The 20,233-nt window shown below is 54.5% G+C and overlaps 2 protein-coding genes across 2 annotated transcripts in view; one reads left to right on the forward strand and one right to left on the reverse strand.

Moving 5' to 3' along the window:
• Nucleotides 1-5,961, forward strand: part of ARSG (arylsulfatase G) — a 72,022-nt gene extending 66,061 nt beyond the window's left edge. Inside the window, exon 11 of the mRNA XM_065897028.1 lies at nucleotides 5,687-5,961. Coding sequence (XP_065753100.1) covers nucleotides 5,687-5,961 — 275 coding nt within the window. The remainder of the gene's footprint in view (nucleotides 1-5,686) is intronic.
• A 1,165-nt stretch (nucleotides 5,962-7,126) lies between these two features.
• The window catches only part of WIPI1 (WD repeat domain, phosphoinositide interacting 1), a 29,723-nt gene continuing 16,616 nt past the window's right edge, over nucleotides 7,127-20,233 (reverse strand). Inside the window, exons 6-13 of the mRNA XM_065897012.1 lie at nucleotides 19,546-19,638; nucleotides 18,792-18,862; nucleotides 17,568-17,675; nucleotides 12,017-12,181; nucleotides 11,105-11,212; nucleotides 10,399-10,517; nucleotides 9,876-9,976; nucleotides 7,127-7,177 (exon numbers count right to left, since the gene is read on the reverse strand). Coding sequence (XP_065753084.1) covers nucleotides 7,127-7,177; nucleotides 9,876-9,976; nucleotides 10,399-10,517; nucleotides 11,105-11,212; nucleotides 12,017-12,181; nucleotides 17,568-17,675; nucleotides 18,792-18,862; nucleotides 19,546-19,638 — 816 coding nt within the window. The remainder of the gene's footprint in view (nucleotides 7,178-9,875; nucleotides 9,977-10,398; nucleotides 10,518-11,104; nucleotides 11,213-12,016; nucleotides 12,182-17,567; nucleotides 17,676-18,791; nucleotides 18,863-19,545; nucleotides 19,639-20,233) is intronic.

Here is a 20,233-nt window from a genome sequence, read left to right on the forward strand (position 1 = left end):
CTCCACATCGTGAAGTATCCCTCGTTATCTTGGTACTCCACATCGTGAAGTATCCCTCGTTATCTTGGTACTCCACATCGTGAAGTATCCCTCGTTATCTTGGTACTCCACATCGTGAAGTATCCCTCGTTATCTTGGTACTCCACATCGTGAAGTATCCCTCGTTATCTTGGTACTCCACATCGTGAAGTATCCCTCGTTATCTTGGTACTCCATATCGTGAAGTATCCCTCGTTATCTTGGTACTCCACATCGTGAAGTATCCCTCGTTATCTTGGTACTCCACATCGTGAAGTATCCCTCGTTATCTTGGTACTCCACATCGTGAAGTATCCCTCGTTATCTTGGTACTCCATATCGTGAAGTATCCCTCGTTATCTTGGTACTCCATATCGTGAAGTATCCCTCGTTATCTTGGTGCTCCACATTGTGAAGTATCCCTCGTTATCTTGGTACTCCATATCGTGAAGTATCCCTCGTTATCTTGGTACTCCACATCGTGAAGTATCCCTCGTTATCTTGGTACTCCATATCGTGAAGTATCCCTCGTTATCTTGGTACTCCATATCGTGAAGTATCCCTCGTTATCTTGGTACTCCATATCGTGAAGTATCCCTCGTTATCTTGGTGCTCCACATTGTGAAGTATCCCTCGTTATCTTGGTACTCCATATCGTGAAGTATCCCTCGTTATCTTGGTACTCCATATCGTGAAGTATCCCTCGTTATCTTGGTACTCCATATCGTGAAGTATCCCTCGTTATCTTGGTACTCCATATCGTGAAGTATCCCTCGTTATCTTGGTACTCCATATCGTGAAGTATCCCTCGTTATCTTGGTACTCCACATCGTGAAGTATCCCTCGTTATCTTGGTACTCCATATCGTGAAGTATCCCTCGTTATCTTGGTACTCCACATCGTGAAGTATCCCTCGTTATCTTGGTACTCCATATCGTGAAGTATCCCTCGTTATCTTGGTACTCCACATCGTGAAGTATCCCTCGTTATCTTGGTACTCCACATCGTGAAGTATCCCTCGTTATCTTGGTACTCCATATCGTGAAGTATCCCTCGTTATCTTGGTACTCCACATTGTGAAGTATCCCTCGTTATCTTGGTACTCCATATCGTGAAGTATCCCTCGTTATCTTGGTACTCCATATCGTGAAGTATCCCTCGTTATCTTGGTACTCCATATCGTGAAGTATCCCTCGTTATCTTGGTACTCCATATCGTGAAGTATCCCTCGTTATCTTGGTACTCCATATCGTGAAGTATCCCTCGTTATCTTGGTACTCCATATCGTGAAGTATCCCTCGTTATCTTGGTACTCCACATTGTGAAGTATCCCTCGTTATCTTGGTACTCCATATCGTGAAGTATCCCTCGTTATCTTGGTACTCCATATCGTGAAGTATCCCTCGTTATCTTGGTACTCCATATCGTGAAGTATCCCTCGTTATCTTGGTGCTCCACATTGTGAAGTATCCCTCGTTATCTTGGTACTCCATATCGTGAAGTATCCCTCGTTATCTTGGTACTCCATATCGTGAAGTATCCCTCGTTATCTTGGTACTCCATATCGTGAAGTATCCCTCGTTATCTTGGTACTCCACATCGTGAAGTGTGTTTTGTCTGATGTTACATAGCCACTCCGGTTTCCTGTGCTTACTGTTCGTGTGATATATCTATTTTGTTCCTTTCAACTCAACTGCTTTTATATTTAAAATGCGTCTCTGTAGGCAGGAAGGAAAGGAATCTTGCTTTTTCATCCAGTTTGATAAGGCTCTGCCTTTTAACTGGCGAGTTTTGACTATTTGCTTTTCTCTACATAAGATCATTTCATCAACAAATAGAGGTGGTTTTACTTTTTCCTCCCCAGTCTGGATGCCTCCTGTTTCTGGTTCTTGACTAATTTCTGTGGCTGGAACCTCCAGTACAATGTTGAATAGAAGTGGTGACAGTGGACATTCATGTCTTGTTCTTAATCTTAGGGGGAAAGCTTTCAGTCTTTCCTCACTAAGTGTGATGTTAGCTCTGGGTTTCTCACAGATAATCTTCATCAGGTTGAGGAAGTTCCTTTTTATTCCTAGTTTCTTGCGTGTTTATATCATGACAGAGTGTGGGATTTTGTCAAATGCTTTTTCTGCATCTACTGAGATGATCATTTTTTGGTCTTTTGTTCTATGAATATACATTGCTTTACACTGACTGATTCTCCTATGTTGAACCAACCTTGCATCCATGGGATAAATTCCACTTGGACATGGTGTGTAATCCTTTTTATAAGCTGCTGAAATCAGTTTGCTAGTACGTATCGAGGGTTTTTTGTATCTCTATTGTCTGCAAGCCAAGGAAGAGAACCCTCGCCAGAAACCACATTTTCAAGAACCTTGATCTTGGACTTCTAGCCTCCAGAGCTGTGAGAAGATAAATTTCTACGATTTAAGCCACCCGGTCTAGGGTACTTTGCTATGGCAGCCTAGGCTGTGACTAAAATACCACTTTAAGGCTCTTCTTTTCATGGCTTGAGCTTATTTGTTTTCAAAGCTGAATAATATTCGATTGCCTGGACGTACCACAGTTTATTTATCCATTCACCCACTGAAGAAAATCTTGCTTGCTTCCAAGTCTTCCCAATTAGGAGTAAATGTTTTGACAATTATGCTATAAACATCCGCATGGAGGTCTTTTTGTGGACATTCACTCATTTGAATAAATAACAAGAAGTGTGACTGCTAGATCGTACGGTTAGAGTGTATTTAATTCTGTAAGAAAACACCAAGGTGTCTTCCAAGGCAGCTGCACTGTTCAGCGTCCCCGCCGGCAGTGATGACAGTCCCTGCTGCATACCCTCACCGGCATTCGGCGTTGGCCACTCTGCTAGGTGTGTCGTGGGGTCTTGTGATTTAATTTGCAACTACTGATGACGTACAGCATTGAGCACCCTTTCGTATGCTTGTCTGCTAACTGTGTATCTTCTTTGCTGAGGTGTCTGTTCAGGTTCTCATTCTCATCATCCCGATCGTTGAGATTTAAGAGTTCTTTGTGCATTTCGGATAACAGCCCTTTATCAGATGTGCCTTGTGGGATATTTTCTTCGAGTCGTGGCTTGACTTCTTGTTCTCTCGACAGGGTCTTTCTCGGGGTCTCTGAGCTTCCTTGATCTGCGGTTTGGTGTCTGACATGAATTTGGAGGAAATCTCAGTCCTTATAGTTGCATAGATTTCTTCTATTCCTTTCACTCATTCTTCTCTTTCTAGTGTTCCCGTTACACTTTTTGTAGTTTCCTCACAGTTCTTGGATATTCTGCTCTGCATTTTGCAGATTTTTTTCCCTCTTTGCTTTTCAACTTTGGAAGCTTCTTTTGAGATATCCTCAAGCTCAGAGATTCTGTCCTCAGCCGTGGAATCTACGAACGAGCCCATCAAAGGCATTCTTATTCTTATTTCTGTCACAGTGCTTTTGATCACTGGCGTTTATTTTTTTCTTTTTTCTTAGGATTTTCATCTAAAAGAGGACTCCGACCCCCAGGGGGTTTTTAACTCTTAAACTCATCCACACTGAGCCTCCCGCCGTTCGTTCATCACAGTTCGGGTTTTCCTACCAGGGCACTGGTTCCCAGAGATGTCCACTTGTGGGTTTCTGCTCTGGTATGTTGTGCTTCTCTGTCTTCTCACCTGTCTGTCTCCAGTTCGGGGAGCAGAGGTTTGCCCTGTGACCTCACTTCTCTGGTGGATCTCAGAAGTCATTGACTTTGTAGTTTGTTCAGCTTTTTACTTGTTAGGATGGAGGGCTGACTTCCAGAGCTCCAAATGCTGGACCAGAGACTAGAAGTTTCCTACTGAGTAGTTTTTAAAAACTGGACCTTGTGTGTGATGCACTGTAGAGATTCTGACTTTCAGTCTGAGGAGTGTTGACTTCAGTTCTCACGGGCACTTAATTACTGCCTAATCCCCTTAGACTTGAGGAGGCTTGATTTTATGCTTTGTCAGAACTGGGCTCTGTTGGATTTTATCCTTAATCTTAGGTAAACGCCTTCATTCCGGGATACAGCCTTTACTCCTAGCATGAACCTTTTGGGACTTCAATGGAAAATATGAAGTGTTTATCAAGCCTTTCTAATTTAACAGAATTCACACTCTAAATTCTACCTTCCCTGCACTGGGTAGCACAGACATGCGTGCTGAGCTCTTCAGACTTGTAGCTGTTGCTAGAATCTGTGCATGCCCAGTTCAGGGGTCAGCCAAGGTTCTGAAGGGAGTTTATTTGCAGACTTTAAGCCTTCCCCTCTCCAGCTCTCTCCTTCCCAGGACTTTGCCCACCAGTTTGTATCTGTGGTGGCAGCTCTGAACTCTGTTCCCTGACACCTCAAGCCAAAGAGACCACAGCCCCCTCCTGGGGCTTTAGCTGCTCCACGCTGCTCTGAGTGGGTGGGTAGGGGGGTGTCCCCGGGGGAAAACGCTTAAACACAGACCCCACCCCGTGCGGCCTCCTGCTCTCAAAAATCAAATTCCTTTCTGCCTGCATGGATGATTTTCTGGTGCCTTCAATTGGTTGTTTTTTTTCTGTATGTTGCCTAGAACTGAAAATTGTCATCTATGGGAGGATGAGTTTTATGTGAGCTACTCCATTATTCCCTTAAGCGGAAGCCTTTAATTTTTATAAGAGGAGTCAGTCCCCACCTTCGCTTGACTGATTGCCAAAGCTCACGTCACCTCTGTTTATTGGCAAAGAAGAGCCAACTTCAACTCCAAACACTAGGCAACGACTCTTCCTTTTCGTTGGACAAACAAATCCATCCCAGGAGGAGCAGCGTCGACAGGGGGCTTCCGAGAGGCTGTGCGATCCGCGCATTCTTCCCTCTCAGTGGTTCACATTTTACGTTTCTGTTCAGATTGGCCCAGAACGAAAGCTGCGTCCTCCCGTGGTGTGACTGTGGCTCCTTCATGGAGATTTGCTTTTACTGAGTTGCCCTTGGGCTTCAGGCGCTCAGCTTGTAGCGGAGGGTGGGATAGAAAGTTGTCAGCTGGACCAGCCTCATCACACAGCTGTGCTTTTCATAAGGATGCTGTCGAGTGTTCCATCCTGTAGGAGGAGCCGGTGGAAAAAATTCTCTCACACCTCAGGGCTCTGCTTCCCCGAGTGGCTGGTAAATGGCTACCTTGTTCATGTTTCCCTGCTAAGGAGACCAGAGGCAAAGGAAGCGTTCAGGATTGCCTGTGTGTCCCAGGGCTGTCCTCTGCCTGAATTCCTTTTGTTGATATAATTATATTGTGTTCATTCCTGTCAGAAGCCCTAACTACTTTTTGTACGGAAAAGGGGGCAAAAAAAAAAAGTCATCTGAACCGTTAACAGCCAAGGAGGCTGCCATCGCTCCAAACGCTTTCGTCGCCCGTCTTCAGGCAGATTCTGACTCAGACAAGAAACTGAACTGCAGCCCGAAGTGAAACGACTTCCCTGGCCTCCCTGCCTAATTTGCCAAATTGAGTGTCCTGTGGACTCAAGAAATCAATTTTCAAAAGACACATCACATTTACTCCCAGAGGGTAGAGGGGAAGGAAACTTGAGTCAGTGTCTCAGTGGCAGGGAGAGCGGTCACTGGAACACTGGAGTCCTGATATGTTTGCACTCACTTGTAATCCGGTGCTGGGCTTGACGGGGTCTCTGTTGTCACCCCCTCCAGGTGGGGCCAGAGCCTGCGATGGCAGCGTCGGCCCCGAGTGGCACCACGAGCCTCCCCTCATCTTCAACCTGGATGACGATGCCGCAGAAGCTGCGCCTCTGGACCGGGGTAGTGCCGAGTACCAGAGGGTGCTGCCCGAGGTCAGAGCGGCTCTCTCGGAGGTCCTTGAAGACATTGCCGGCGACAACACCTCCCGAGCGGATTACAGTCAGGACCCTTCCGTGACCCCCTGCTGTAATCCCCACCAAACCGCCTGCCGCTGCCAGGCCGCGTGACGGAAACACCGGGAAGCGAGACGGGCGGGTTCACATGCCGACTGCGGTTTTGCCCACTTCGCAGTGACGTGTGCTTTAAAAATAAGGCTCAGAAGTTTGTTTTGAAGCCACCACTCCGCGTCCCCCGCTGTCCCTTCCACGTGCCGGCTTGAGGGCATGCCGAGCCCGAGCTGTAAGAAAAGGCACCTGGGCTGTGGAGTCAGGAGTCAGACCAGGTCCCAGCCCCAGCTTTGAACTTGGGCAGTTGTTTAACGTAACTCGCAAGCTGATCTTGAGGAGGAAACAGGTGATACGTGCAAGTGCCTGTCTGGCACGCGACGTGACACCAAGCAGGCACTCGATATGTTCTAGTTGCCTTTTTTTTTTAATGCACCCAGTTTTGCCCGTCATTTGAACAGAGGCTCATCCCGGCTGGCATCTAGAGCAGCACCTCCGTCTTTCACAGGCGCACAGATCACCTGGGAGCTTGTGACCATGCGGACTCTGACCAGGTGGGCTGGGGGGGGCCTGAGGCGCTCCGTGTCTGGGAAGCTCCCCAGGGGGCTGCAGACCTGCCAAGGTGAGAGCTGCTTCCAGGCCGCAGAAGCCCGCAGCCCTGCCCACCTGCCACCACCCCGTGCGACAGGTCAAACGGCTGTATTTTAAAGATTTTAGGGACGCTCCCTGCTTTCAGAAACCACAAAGAAGTAAAGTTTTAAAGCCTCAAAAGTGCATTGCCATGGTTTTATTATCAGTGTCCTAAATGGGACTGAAAGGTCATAAATGATTTATTCCAATCACTGCACAAACCTTTTGCCTGGCTAAAATAGCCTCTCTCTCTATGTCGCATATACAAGAAATACAGTTCAGAGAGATTCTCCTGTAAGTACATTTTTACGCAGCATACGCTTTCGAAAGGATGCTCTTTGTAATATAAAATTAGGGTTATATAGACCAAGATGGTTCGTCCATGTGGACGCTCTGGCTGGGACGCACTTTCAGCAACGGCAGGATGTGGATTCGCAGCAGCTCCCGCACCCACCGGCCACCGGGGCTGAGACGAGCCTGCTGGGCAGCAAACCACGTCCCGGGTTCCTGACCCCCATTCTGCTCACACAACCGCATGCCTTGCATCCACCTTCCTGGTCGTCTCCAAAACTGCCTGACAGAGGGGCGGTCCTGCTGTTCACCATGACTGCTTCGTCCTGCCCTTCTGATCACCGCGGCACAAGATTATCTACCGAAATCAAAACAGAACGGCCTTACTCCTTCCGGGAAGGGGCTGACGGGCCGGCTGCACGGTCAGCAGACCTGTGCGCACACGGGGTCGGCGGGGGCAGGCTGGGCCCGGCAGAGCTTTCCCACCTGTCTGTCCACAGGCCGACCCTCGCGTGTGGTCACGGAAGAGTCACCCGTCTTCTTTAGGTGTAGACGAGGTGGCAGTTTCAGAAAATACTTTTTGTAAAAATATATGTGTGTATTGATATGTATACGGGTTGCTTTTTTTTTTTTTTTTTAAGGCTCATCTTACTTGTAAACACAGACTGCTAAATCACCATGAAAAAGTCAGTAAACACCCTTGGTCCCAAGAGTAAGACGAATGTCAGAATATATGCAGACTTGTCAAGGCTGGCTTGTTACCGAAACCAAAGCTACTCTCTTCCTGAATACAGCATCTTTCTAAGGGACCAGAAATGATCAATTCTCTTTTCCCTCATTGTGCTTGGAGCAAAGTCAATCCCAAGGAGATGAGAGGGCTCATACCCAGGTTAGTGTCAGTATATTTAAAAAAGAAGACCAGCAGCGATGACCCAGCGAGCCCCTCGGGAGATTATCCGAGCAAACCTAGGCTCGTGTCCGGGAGAAGCTGAGACCCCAAGATCCGTCAGGATCCTGGAAGGTGTGAAGGCATGTGGGTAGAGAGGAGGATTCTGGACAGATGTTTGCAACAGGCATGACCGTTCAGAACAGAGACAGAGAGAGGAAGCTGTTTAGCATCTCCAGTGGACCATCACTGCCAATGAGGACATGACTAACATGGTCCCTCTTGCAAGAACATCCCAGGGGCACTCAGGCCCCGATCCTTGTGCACTGAGGTGCAGAAGCCCACCTGCTACCCCATTGCTCTGCCTGCAGGCATGAGGGCAGGGCTGGGGTCTGATGGTCTCCGAGACCCCTACCACCGGCTCCACACACGGGGGCTGCTCCGAAATTGCTAGGGCCTAGCGCCCGTTCTGGGGAAGCTCATTCAGTGATCGGCACTCTCACGGTCACGGGCAGGAAGCCGTCCTTCTACATAAATAAAAATCGGCGCAGTTTAAACCAACTTCCACGCGTTTGGTCCTTACGAGGGAGACAAGACGAATGGCTTGTACCAGGCTTCCTGGCACCGAATAAGCAAACAGGCCTTTCATTCTAGTGCTATAGTTCTTAAGCGTCTCCAATTTTTTTTTTTAACTCCAAATGATCTGCATGGTGTACGTATTATTTGATACAGGTTTTCTTTAGCAAGGGATCACCTTCTGAATGCCGATATCCAAATTCTGTAAATATAAGAGGTTTCGAGGTCTACTCTGATTTCAGTTAAGTATCTAACAATCTAATCTTTTATAGCAGTCACAGACTTTTACCAAAATTGCTGATTCCATTAGATTCCACATGTATGCCCACTGCATCTGACCTGCTCTGGTTCCCGGAAGATACGACTTCAGATAAATGACCACCAACTTTTGGGGGGCACAGAAAAGCTCCCGCTATAGCGAGTAGGGGCAGGAGAACCCAAAAGCAAAACAACTGGTCCCTTGGGAGGGGTCTACTGGGAGACGTTTTTAAACGTGTAATTGGTATTTTTAAGAATGACTGCTTTCCACCCCTAAGATGTAAACTTTACTGGTTGGCACTGTATTTGACAGTCTGTCTATTAAAAGCCAGAAAGGCCGATCCCAAGCTGCAACCCACAGAGCCTTTTGGGAAGTCAGGAACACGGCCCTGCAGTCCTGCACGAAGGGCCCCACAGCAGCTCTTGTTTTTGTTTTACTAGACTTACTAGATTGTCCTATGGATCTCTGCAAGAGAGACGCCAGACCCGCACTCCATCCTTTGGCAAATGAAATCCAACTGACCCAAAATCATGACCAAGAGAAAACAATGCAGCCCAAGATCTATGCCCAATGGCTACTTCTCTCTGCTTCCAGGAGGGACAGTCAGCTGACTCTCCAAGCCTTGGCCTAAACACTGCTTCCATCTTGAAACGACTTCAAGTGGACCGTCTGGGCTGTTTTCTGACTGAAGCTCACAAGAGGGGGTCTCTGTGTTGCTCTGAACGGAAGCTTGAAGAACCAGAACCAGGGGGACAAGCTTCTCTTCACCCCAGGATGCTGAGAGGAGCCATGCCCAGCGCCCAGCTAAGCCTGGGCCCTCGCTGCCAGGACAGCTGAAGCAGAATGCCGGGGAGGTGCCCGGCTAGAGGTGCCCGGGGGGCTTCCCACCGCCGCTCCGCTCTCCGAGTGGCTGTTAACGAACAGGGGTCAGTCCTGTCAGAGCCGGAGGAGGGTGAGGGCCCAGCCCTGTCAGAGCATCACCTTTAGCGTCACAAGGGCGGCAACGTTCTGCTCAGAGCATCTCAGGAGCCTCAGGAAAACAAGAGCTTAGACGGACCAGTTTCTCCCTGTGAGCAGCACAGAGGGTGCTAAGGAAGCAGAGTCAAGGGGCCCGGGCCTCCGAACGCGGGGAGGCCGCCACGGCTCCCTGGGCAAGTACGCGGTTATCCTGACACTGTCAGGTGGGCTAGTCTGTGGGGTCTGAGGCTTCCCGGGTGTTAGGGGAGGATTAGTTGTGACAGACGAGACAACAGGGAAAGGACTGCGCCTCGTGCACAGGTGAGGGTTCTGTCTAAGCACACGGATTGGATGCTCTTAAGGGTGCCCAGTGCTCACAGGGGGAAACTCATTCTCATCATCAAGACACACTGGTCCCGTCGCAAACTCGTGTTCGGGGATGACCTCTCCTCGGAGCGCCCCGCCATCCTCAGAATAACCTGGAAACCAACAGTGAGACGTGAGAGAAGCCATGGGGTCTGTTCCTAGGCCGCGACCCCGGGGCCGGGCCTCAGCAAAGCGAGCGTCCGGGGACCCACGGGACAGACTGTGCTCCCCACGAGTGCAAATCCTCAGCGTGTACGGCCCGAAGCCCCTGGGCGGCTGGTCTCCTCCACCCGCCCGCCCCCAGCTCCTCCAGCTTTCCACCTGATTACAAACCGTCCAGGAGGCAAAGCGTTCCCACTACTTGTTAGGGAGGCGGCCACTGGGGGCTCCGCCGGCCCCGCTCTGGGACCCGCGTTTAAGGCTACGCCCAGGGCCGCGTCTGGAGGAGACATGGTTCAGGGGGAGTGCTCTGTCCACAGGCAGTGGTGACGGGAGAAGAGGGTCGCTGTCACACAGGGCCCCCGTGCCCGCTCACCTGGCACCGTGGAGGCTGCAGAAGGGCTTGGTCTGGCCACAGTTGCTGCGTAAGACTGAGGTAATGAAGCTCTGAGGTCATTTTCTTTATTCTCATCGGCAGTTCCTGAGCCAAGCAAGCTAACGTGGGGGGAGGGAAGAGCCAAAAAGGTCACCTCACGCCCAGGGCACTTGCAAAAGGCAAAGCACCGGAAGCCCGTGCTGGGCCCCTGGGGTTCAAGGCCTGCCAGGTCAGCGTGGACCAGCGTGACCTTCACCTGCCGATCACTGGATTTCTCATCTCTGGCGTTTAGTAAACCGAGATCGGGCCTGTGCTCCTCCTGGCACGCGCGGGCAAGGGCACCCGGGAGCCCCAGGTGACGGGGCAGCGGCAGCTCGGGGCATCCTGTCCACAGCAGGAGGTTGCCCTGCCCTTGGCCGCAGAGGTCAGGAGAACGTCTCAATTCAGTTCGGTACACGGCTTGGAGCGCCTGTTATGCCTGAGGGACCCCGGGAAGAGGAGGGCCCAGCAGGGAGACCCCATTTTGCATGTCATTGAGCCCTACGTGAGCCCAGCGCCAAGCAGGGCCCCTCTGGCTCTGCCCCTGGGCCCGCACCTGAAGGAGGAAGGGAAGCGAGAGCGCTGAGGCTGGTCGCCGTCTGGGCTGAGGGGCACACGACACAGGCGGCTCCTGAAAGGCCGGCTTTCTGAACACCGGTCTCCTCACCTGTGGGTCTTGATTAAGACGCAGTCTCCTCCATCCTGAGGGTCCAAGTTGTAGATGTAAAGGTGTCCGCTGGATGATGCCACCAGGAGCCTCGGCAGCTTCTGGATCCTAAGGGCCAAGAAGACGTGTGCTGAGATGACAACGTACGTGGGCGGCAGATCCGCTTCCAGGGATGAAGCACCCCCCCCCCACCCCCACCCCCGGGGACATCACCAGCGTCTTGTCCCGACATCCATGAACCTGCAGCCCGCTGACCCCAGAGTCTGGGTTTCTGGTGATTTCCTTGCATGTGTCCTAGTGATCTACCTTGAGGATGACTTCTTGTCTTTGACCATATTGTGTGGGTGAGACAAAAGGATATGCATACACCCTGCTGCTCTGTGAGGTTCCCCTGCCAACAAAAGCGTCCGCCTACCTGCCTTATGTGTGTCTCTGCCTTTAACAGCGGAAGGAAGGAGGCAGGTGCAAAACTGGCCCCCATCTTTGCTGGCTAGTTTTACAAAATTTTTCAAATGTTCGGCTTTAATAAACACTTTTTAATGTCTTAGATAAAACACCTGTCGACCCCATAGGTATCTGGACCGAGACTTTGGAACTAGAGCCTTTTTACATAATTCCGTAAAAATGGGAACTGTCTTAAAGACAGTGTCACTGGAATGAGAGGGTTAAAATTCCCATGCCAGCTTCCAGCTCAGCTTCTCAGCCCCCGGAGAAAGGGTCCCGCCGGACGGACGGGAAAGCGGCTGGCCGGCCACGGGGTGCCGTGGGTCCTGACCCTACGTGCCCTTCTTGGCTCCCTTCTCTTGCCTTTCTTTTAAACCTGTGCGTGTGTGTCTGGGGCAAGTAAACCTGTGCTTTGGGGAAGCAAATCTGTAATGGTTTGTGCCTGGTGAGGGGTGGCGCTGCACGTACGTGGAGAGGGTGCAGATGTTCCTGTGCCCAGAGAAGCCCAGGCGCCCGGTGGCAAAGGCCCTGTCCTGGTTCATCATGTCGGACACCTGGGTGGGGAGGTAGTTGGTCGCAGCCATGAGCATCTTTCCCATGTAGCTGGTCCAGGTCGAGGGCTCCTCTGGCTGGCTGGGGAGCAAAAGGCACAGGCGAGGGTGAGGCCAAGCCGCCCCCTGGCAGCCGTCCAACATCCCCGGCCGACGCTGGGAGCTGTGCTCCCGGCAGTGGGAAGGGACTGTGCCCGGGCATGACGTTCCGCCCACCCGAACGCTCGGGACGTGCCATTCCGGCCGTACCCAGAGGGCGTCAAGGGCTCGTGTGTCCTTCGGAAGAGCCATTGCACGGCCGTTAAGAGGTTCCCAGTGCGACGGCCCTCCTGCATTAAGCAAGCTGAATCTGACCATCAGCCTGATTTCTAGGTTCCTGGAAGGGGGCTGGGCAGAGAGTGAGTTGGAATCAGTCCCTGGGCTCTGTAACCTAAGCCCAGGCCTGTTCTGGGCTCACCGAAGAAAAGAACAGGCCGATCTCAGCGTCAAGGCCTCCCAGCCAGACTGCGTGGGAAGCAAACCTCCGGGCAAGATGCTTGGACAGGTGTTTGGTTACAGCCCTCGAGCCACCCGGGTGGGTGCTGGCAACGCACAAAGGTCGGGGGAATTCAAAAGGACCTAGTGTGCCCCCCCCTGCAGTCCCCGCGACGCATCCTGGGGTCTCTGGCAGACAAGGGGGGGCGGCTGTGTGGTGAGACGCGGGTGGGCAGGGCGGACGCTCGCCTCTGCGCCGAGCAGCCCGGCGAGGACCAGGGTGGCCGCATGCGCCCCAGGCACCCCGGCCGAGAGGCCGCTCGTCCGGGGGATGCATCCCGGTGAGGGACACGGCCCGCGGCTCCGAAGCCCTGGGGTTTATTCCTCCCTGTCACCGCCTGGACAAACCTCCCTGGGTCTCGAGGTTCTCGTCTGGAGGCGACGGGCGCTTCCAGGCTCCCGCCGTCCCCCTAACAGCCTGAGCATCACGGGACGCACCTGCGCGGCTCGCCCTGGCGCGCTGCACTAAGGGTGGGGCGTCACCGAGAGGTAACCAACCACACCCCGGTCCTGCATCCGAGGCGGGGCGCAGCACACACGTAAAAGGGAGGACGCGTGAGCGCTCCAGACAGGGTGCCCGGGACAGGACCCAGGTCGGGGCGACTCCAAGACCACAGAGGAGGGAGGGGCGGAGGGCGTTCCTCCACCCCTCATATCCCACCGTCCTCTCCGGGGGCCACGGGGACAATCACGGTCCCCTGCCCGTGAGAACTAAAGCGGCGGCACGGCGCAGGGGCTGGCGCCCGGCGAGTGCTGTCTCATGAGAGGGCGTCTCCGGCGCTGGCGGGACTGAAGAGGCTTGGTTGCCGGGCTAGGCCCCGAGGCAGGTCTGTCTCTGAGCGGGGTAGGGGGGCAGGAGGGGGGCCCATCAGATGCTCTGGACAAGCATCTGAGAGTCAGGGCCACGCCGGGCCGGTCCAGGGGCAGAGGCAGGGAGGCCTCGGCTCAGGCAAGGTGCGGCGAGAAAAGCCTCGACGTCGTACAGCACTTGTTCTCTTTCTGACTCACTTCGCCTAGTCTGACAATCTGTAGGAATCGAAACTGCGACACAGATGAACTCATCTACAACACAGAAACAGACTCACAGACACAGAGCAGAGACTGGCGGTTGCCAAGGGCGGGGGAGGGCGCGGGATGGAGTGGGAGTGGGGGTGAGCAGATGCAGACTCTGTATACGGGATGGAGAAAGAGCAAGGCTGACTGTAGAGCACAGGGAACTGCCTTCCACATCCTGGGAGAAACCAGAAGGGAAAAGAGTATGAGAAAGTGTGTGTGTGTAACTGAATCACCGTGCTGTACAGCAGACACTAACACAGCATGGTAAGGCAACTCACTTCGGGACCTCCCCGGTGGTCCAGTGGTAAAGAATCTGCCTTCCAGTGCAGCGGACGCGGGTTCGATCCCGGGTCGGGCAACTAAGATCCCACATGCCGCGGGGCAACGAAGCCCACGCGCCGCAAATTACAGAGCCCGTGTGTTCTGGAGCCCACGCACCGCAACCAAAGATCCTGCGTGCCGCAACTAAGACCCGATGCAGCCAAAAATCGAAAAAACAAACAAAAAGACACTACGCTTCAACATGTATTTGATATCTCTACAGTGACTGAGAAAACAAGAATGCAGATTAAATCTTTAAGTGTGTTGTATCTGTAGCCATTATGTTGTGAATGCCAAAGACAAAGGAATATTCCTCTAGTTGTTTGGGAAAAGGGAGGGAGGGAGGGAGGGAAGGAAGGAAGGAAGGAAGGAAGGCCTCGAACGCCAGGCTGGAGAGATGATCTGGGACTTTACTCCTGAGGGCAAAGGGGAATAAAGGTGTCTGAGGACGGAGGGGCGTGTTCCAAGGGTTAGTCCAGCAAGAAGATGTATGATGGTCAGAAGAGGCTACAAGGAGTGAGACCAAGGAAGGGAGGCCCGGTTCAGGGCGGTGGCCAGAGAGGTGGGACGGAGGCAGAGGCAGAGTCATCTCGTGCTGTACGAGTTACCGCTTCACGGACGGGGTGGGCTGGGGGGATGTGGAGAGTGACGGGAAGGTGTGTTCCTGGTGACCTGAGACGGACAGAAGCAGGTGAGCCTGGAGGTGGAACTGAGCCCAAGTGGCCACTTCCCACCTTAAGCACCAAGGCAGCGGCGTGGGGTCCCCAGATCCCGGGACCTGGGGGTGGCGGGGTGCCCGGATGGTTCTGCTGCCCACGGGGGCCCGAACCCAGCGCGACTGACGATGGATTAAAGCTCCGGCAGAGAGCGGGTCCTACGGTATAGAGGCTGTCCGAGAAGGGATAGAAACATCCAGAAGACAGATGACATCTATTTAAAAGCTTAGAGGGCAAGCAGCGTGCTTTGGGGCCCACGGGGTCACGGGGTCGGGTGCTGGAAGGGTTCCAGGCATGTGAGCAGCGTGGAGGGGCAGCGTCTAGTGTTTCACAGCCCTGCGGGGCCAAGGTTCAGAGGGCGTGAGAGCAGCCCCTGGCCAGCGGCCGGAGCCAGGGCCCCACAGTCACTGGGTGCCCCGGGAGGGAGGGAGCTCCAGACGGTGTGGGACAGAGGCCGGCACCGTGTCACACACACACAGACACACATACACAGAGACACACACACACAGACACACACACACAGACTCAGAGACACACAGACTCAGAGACATACACACACAGGCACACACACAGAGAGACACACACACAGACACACATACACAGACACAGACACACACAGACACAGACACACACAGGCACAGACACACAGACACACACACTGACACACACAACAGGGGCCGGGTTCTGTATCTCCCTGAGCGGGTAGAAGGGGTCTTCCCGTGGAAGTCCCGCTCTGGGGGAGGAGCCTGTCTCTCCTGGTACCAGGCGAGGCCCAGCAGAGGACACCACGCTTGGGACACGGATTTGAGCTGTCGCTGGAGGTGCCGCCTGGCGGGTGTGAGACGCGGCGCTTTCACGTGGACCCTGGCTTTGGAGACGGAGGCCGGCTCCAGGCGAGACACTGAACTCCTCTGAACCCGTTCCCTCAGTCGTGAGGCTCCCAGCCCGCCGGCCTTCTGGAAGCGCGTGGGCAACCAGGGGCCGGAGAGTGTCGGGAGGCTCCGCGGACCGAGAAGCACGGGACCCGGACAAGCGGCCGTGCTGCCGAGGCCACCGCCGCTTTCTGGGTGTCTCTGAGCTAATCGCTAACACTTCATGTTTCCATTTCCTATAGCGACCCTAGGGGGAGGTGTCAGGAGACACGCGGTGTCTGAAGGCCCCCTAGGAAGGTGTGAGCCGTGTCCTGGGCTGTGCGGGGCAGGGTCTGGGCCCCAGGGGCAGGCTGGGTGACATGACACTGCCACGGCCGAGGCCTGCGTGGAGGAGACCCTTCACTGCTTTCCCGGGAGAAACAGGGGCTGCACACCTGTGCGCCTGCACTGGTGCCCACGCGACAGTGGGCGGAGTCCCTAGGAGGGGCCCCAGGGTGCCACGGCCTGGTCCCCGGAGCCTGTGCCAGGGAGGAGACCGCAGCCCCGTGACTGTGTCATGTCGTACGGCCCAGGTGGCTGTCGAGGGGGTATGATCCGGACGGCTTTAGCCAATCACACGGGCCTTAAGAGCAGGGGGCTTTGCCCAGCCAGAGGCAGGAGGGAGATTCAGAGAAATCAGGAGCTTGAGAAGGAATCGGCGCGACCTTGCTGGTTTGAAGGCCGCGTGAGGAGGGACGGGGATCTGGGGGCCATCGCGGGGGCAGGGGCTTCGCTGCTGCAGCGCGAGGGCCTGCATTCCCGCCAGCGACCGGGACGGGGGCAGCTCAGGCAGACAGCGGGCAGCGCCTGCAGTGCGGCCTCGCGACCCCGAGTGCAGACCGAGCCCTGCCACCCCGGGGCGGCCCAGCCTGACTGGCAGCGCCATGGGGCCGCGCGCGTGCGCTGCTTTACGATGCCCTATCGCAGCAGCGACAGGGAACATGCGCACACCCCTGGCTGCGGCCCAGCACACGCTTTACGCTGTCGACCCCGCTCCGCCCCTCTCACGGGCACGGCAGCGGCCCTGGAAGGACCCGCCAGGCCCTCAGTGCTGGGGGTGACGAATACACGCGGACCCCGGAGACGCTGCGGGGTCAGCTCCAGATCGCAGCGATAAGGCATGTCGCACACGTGCATGTAAAAGTGATGTTTACCCTACTCTGCAGTCTGGTAAGCACGCAGTGGCATGATGTCTAAAGAACAACGTGCGGGACTTCCCCGGTGGTCCGGTGGTGAGGACTCCGTGCTTCCATCGCAGGGGGCGTGGGCTCCTGCGTGCCTCACGGCACGGCCAGAAAACAAAGTACAGTACTCGGGGCCAGGTTACGGAGATTCGTATCTGAGCCCCGTCTCAAATAAACTCAATTTGATTAAAAAAAATGTGCATACCTTAATCCTGAAGCGAGCAAAGGCTCTGGGGAAAACGGCCCCGACGGACTTGCTCGAGGCAGGGCTGCCACAAAGCTTCAGTTTGTAAAAAGCGCAGTACCCTCGAAGCACAGCCAGGCTCGAAGCAACAGCACGAGGTTGGCCTGTGCATCGCGGTGTCTGCAGCGAGCTAGCAAACACTCTCGAGGGTTTACCCCGTGCCCGGCACTACACTGCGTGCTTTCAGTCCAGGCACTCACCACAGGCCCAAGATGCATACATGATCATCAATATTTTAGATTTGGCGGACGAGGAAACAGAAGTTCAGACAGATGAGATCACCTGCCCGAGGTCTCGCCGCTCACACGGGGCAGAGCCGGGCTGCAAACTCAGGAGGGCGACCCCAGCTCACATCACCTAGTCTTTGCTGGCACTCACTCCCCACTTGGTGGGGACAGAACAGGTAAAGCCAAGTCCGTGGCGTTGACAGAGAGAAGTCATGTGCGCCGAGCGGACAACCAGGATCTGACTCTTCTAGTGTAACGAGCATTTCGTGTCCTACCTGTTGGCGAGGTGCTCCAGCTTGAAGATGTGCACGGTCTCCGTGTTGCTCGAAGCACAGAGGAGTTGCGAGTCCATACTGAAAGCCAGAGAGCTGATCGTCACGTACCTGCAAACACAGCCACACAGGGACGGGTGAGCCCGGGGACTGAGGGTAACAGCCTGAGAGTACAGAAATCAGCTTCACATACATATGTAAGAACACCTAAAGGTACCCGAGGGGTCTGAGCACAGGCAGACCTCGTTTCACTGGGCTTCGCTTCATGATGCTTCGCAGATACTGTGATTTTTTTATAAGCTGAAGCTTTGTGGCAGCCCTGCCTCGAGCAAGTCCGTCGGGGCCGTTTTCCCCAGAGCCTTTGCTCGCTTCGCGCCCCTGGGTCACGTTCATCCCCAACATTTTTCAAGCTTTTTCATGATGATTCTGTTTGTCGTGGTGACCTGTGATCAGTGACCTTTGGTGTGATGACTGCAAACAGTTACGACTCGCTGAAGGCTCGGGTGATGGTCAGCATTGTTTAGCAATGAAGCATTTTTAAATTAAGGCGTGGGCATTTTTTTTTTAGACTCATGCCATCATTGCACACTTAACAGACTGCAGGATAGTGTAAAGGTCACTTTCAGAGGTACGAGGAAACCAGGAAATGTGCGTGACGCGCTTTATTGTGATACTGGCTTTACCGTGGTGGTCTGGGATGGAACCCACACTATCTCCGAGGTCTGCCTGTGTTTTCTAAAATCCCTTCAACACTGTATCATTCATACTTTGAAATTAACATCGGAAAGAGTCACACTGGGTCGCTTCTCAGGTGAGAAGAAACCAGGCATCGCCCCTTCCCGTCACACTGGAAGTCTTCCGTCTGTGAGCCCTACAGCGGATAGGACCCAGACCATCACACTTTTCTATTCCGCGGGAGGGTCAGCAGTTACTTTCGGGCCGCGACTCCCTCGCCTGTCTCATTTCTCCGCGACGGGCCGCCCTTGGGCGCGTCAAGAAAGGGCTCCCCAGGCTGGAGGCCCAGGTCACAAAGCCCTCTCAGCTCTCGGGTGTTCTGAGTGCTCAGCGGGCCTCTAGTCAGTCACCTGAGAAAGGACCATCATCCCTCCTCCTGGGCAGGGCGAGGGGCGCACGCAGCCCCTCTGTCCTCTCCCCGGACGGCTGCCAGCCGTCCACTGCAGGACCCCTGTGCGTACTCTACAGTGTCTTTTTACGATGAGCACAGACCTTTTCATGCCTCTCCGAAACTCATAGAGCTTTTGCCCATCGGGAACCGAGAACACCCGGATGACAGTGCCCTGGAAGAGAAAGCAGGTAGGCATTTCGTACCGTGAACAGCTTCAGGCAGACACGTCCCTTTCGAGACGAGCTTGTTTGATTGGTTTTGAGCATCTGTCTCAGGAGAGGAAGCACAGAGGGCTGTGCACAGAGGCTTTTCTGTATGTGTGCTGTATAAACCATTCTTGAAAGGTGAGTTGAACAGCCTCCGTCTCCCGGCCCCTCCCCCCCCAGCCCAAGGCGCTGGCGCGCTCGTCAGTCTGCTGTGGCCCCCTCAGACGTTCAATCTCTGCCCGTCAAAGATACACCTGTTTCTCGTGGCATCTGAAATTCAACTCGGTCACCTTCCCTGGTTTTTCCAGACAGGAGATGTCAGTCTCTCCTGCTGAACAGCCAAGCATTTTGTTTCTACTGTGTTTATGGAACGTGGCATCTCTCTGTATCTGTGATGATGGGCACGCACGTTTCTTAATCAGACCGCAAGGTTCTGGGCAAAGCGGCTTGTGTCCTGCACAGCAGAGGCCCTTGGTCGGCCGAGTTAATAAATGCAGCGCCTCACGCAGGGGCCGGAAGGCCTCCCTCCGGAGTGAGGTCTGAGCGCTGGGGTCACCGGGCCCCTTCTGCCAGCTCTTTGGGGCCCAGGGCCCTCGGAACCCCCCCCCCACCACCACCCCGGCAGGAGGCGAGCCCCTGAGGAACTCACTTTCTCGGAGGCGCTGGCCAGTCTGGAGCCCGAGGCGTTGAAGGCAATGGCGGCCAGCGCCCCCTCGTGGGCAGCAATGGTGCAGACTGTCTTCTGTTGGAGAAAGGGAAAACGGAGGTTGATGCTGGGGCAGAGGGAGGACGCGTTTCGTCTCCTCTCCCTCCTCTTTCCTTCCGAGACACCCTCACTCCTCTGCTGGGTTCCCTGTTTCCCTCTTTCCACCAGGCCGTATGCATAGAAGCTGCACGTCGCTTCCCGGTGTATCTAGACGCTGCTGCAAGGGCTGCTGTGTTTCTGTCCCTTTTCCTGCCCTCGGGGAGATGGGCGACCACCCGTGTGGCCAGTGCGGTGATGTGACTGTGTTCTCCGTGATGCGGCTCTAGGGCCCGGCTTCCTGCAGCAATCCTGCCCGCTCTGTGAAGCTCGGAGAGCAGAGGGCAGGACATGGGACACGGCTGCACGCTGTCGCAGGCTGCGCCACGGCCCGGCAGGACGCACTCAACCCCGCGATGGCCCCCAGCTGCCACGGCGTCTGTCCGGGCCTGGCAGGCTGCCTTGTGGCTACGTGGACGGATGGCGATGAGGGCAAAGGGCATGACCTTCCCGTCCACACCCCACAGCTGTGGCCGGAGCTGCTTGCGCCTCTGCACCTCGCCCCCCCGGCCACCGAGCCCGCCCCTCACCTGAA

Source organism: Phocoena phocoena, chromosome 19, assembly GCF_963924675.1.
Source record: "Phocoena phocoena chromosome 19, mPhoPho1.1, whole genome shotgun sequence".
In the NCBI taxonomy this organism is placed as follows: domain Eukaryota; kingdom Metazoa; phylum Chordata; class Mammalia; order Artiodactyla; family Phocoenidae; genus Phocoena; species Phocoena phocoena.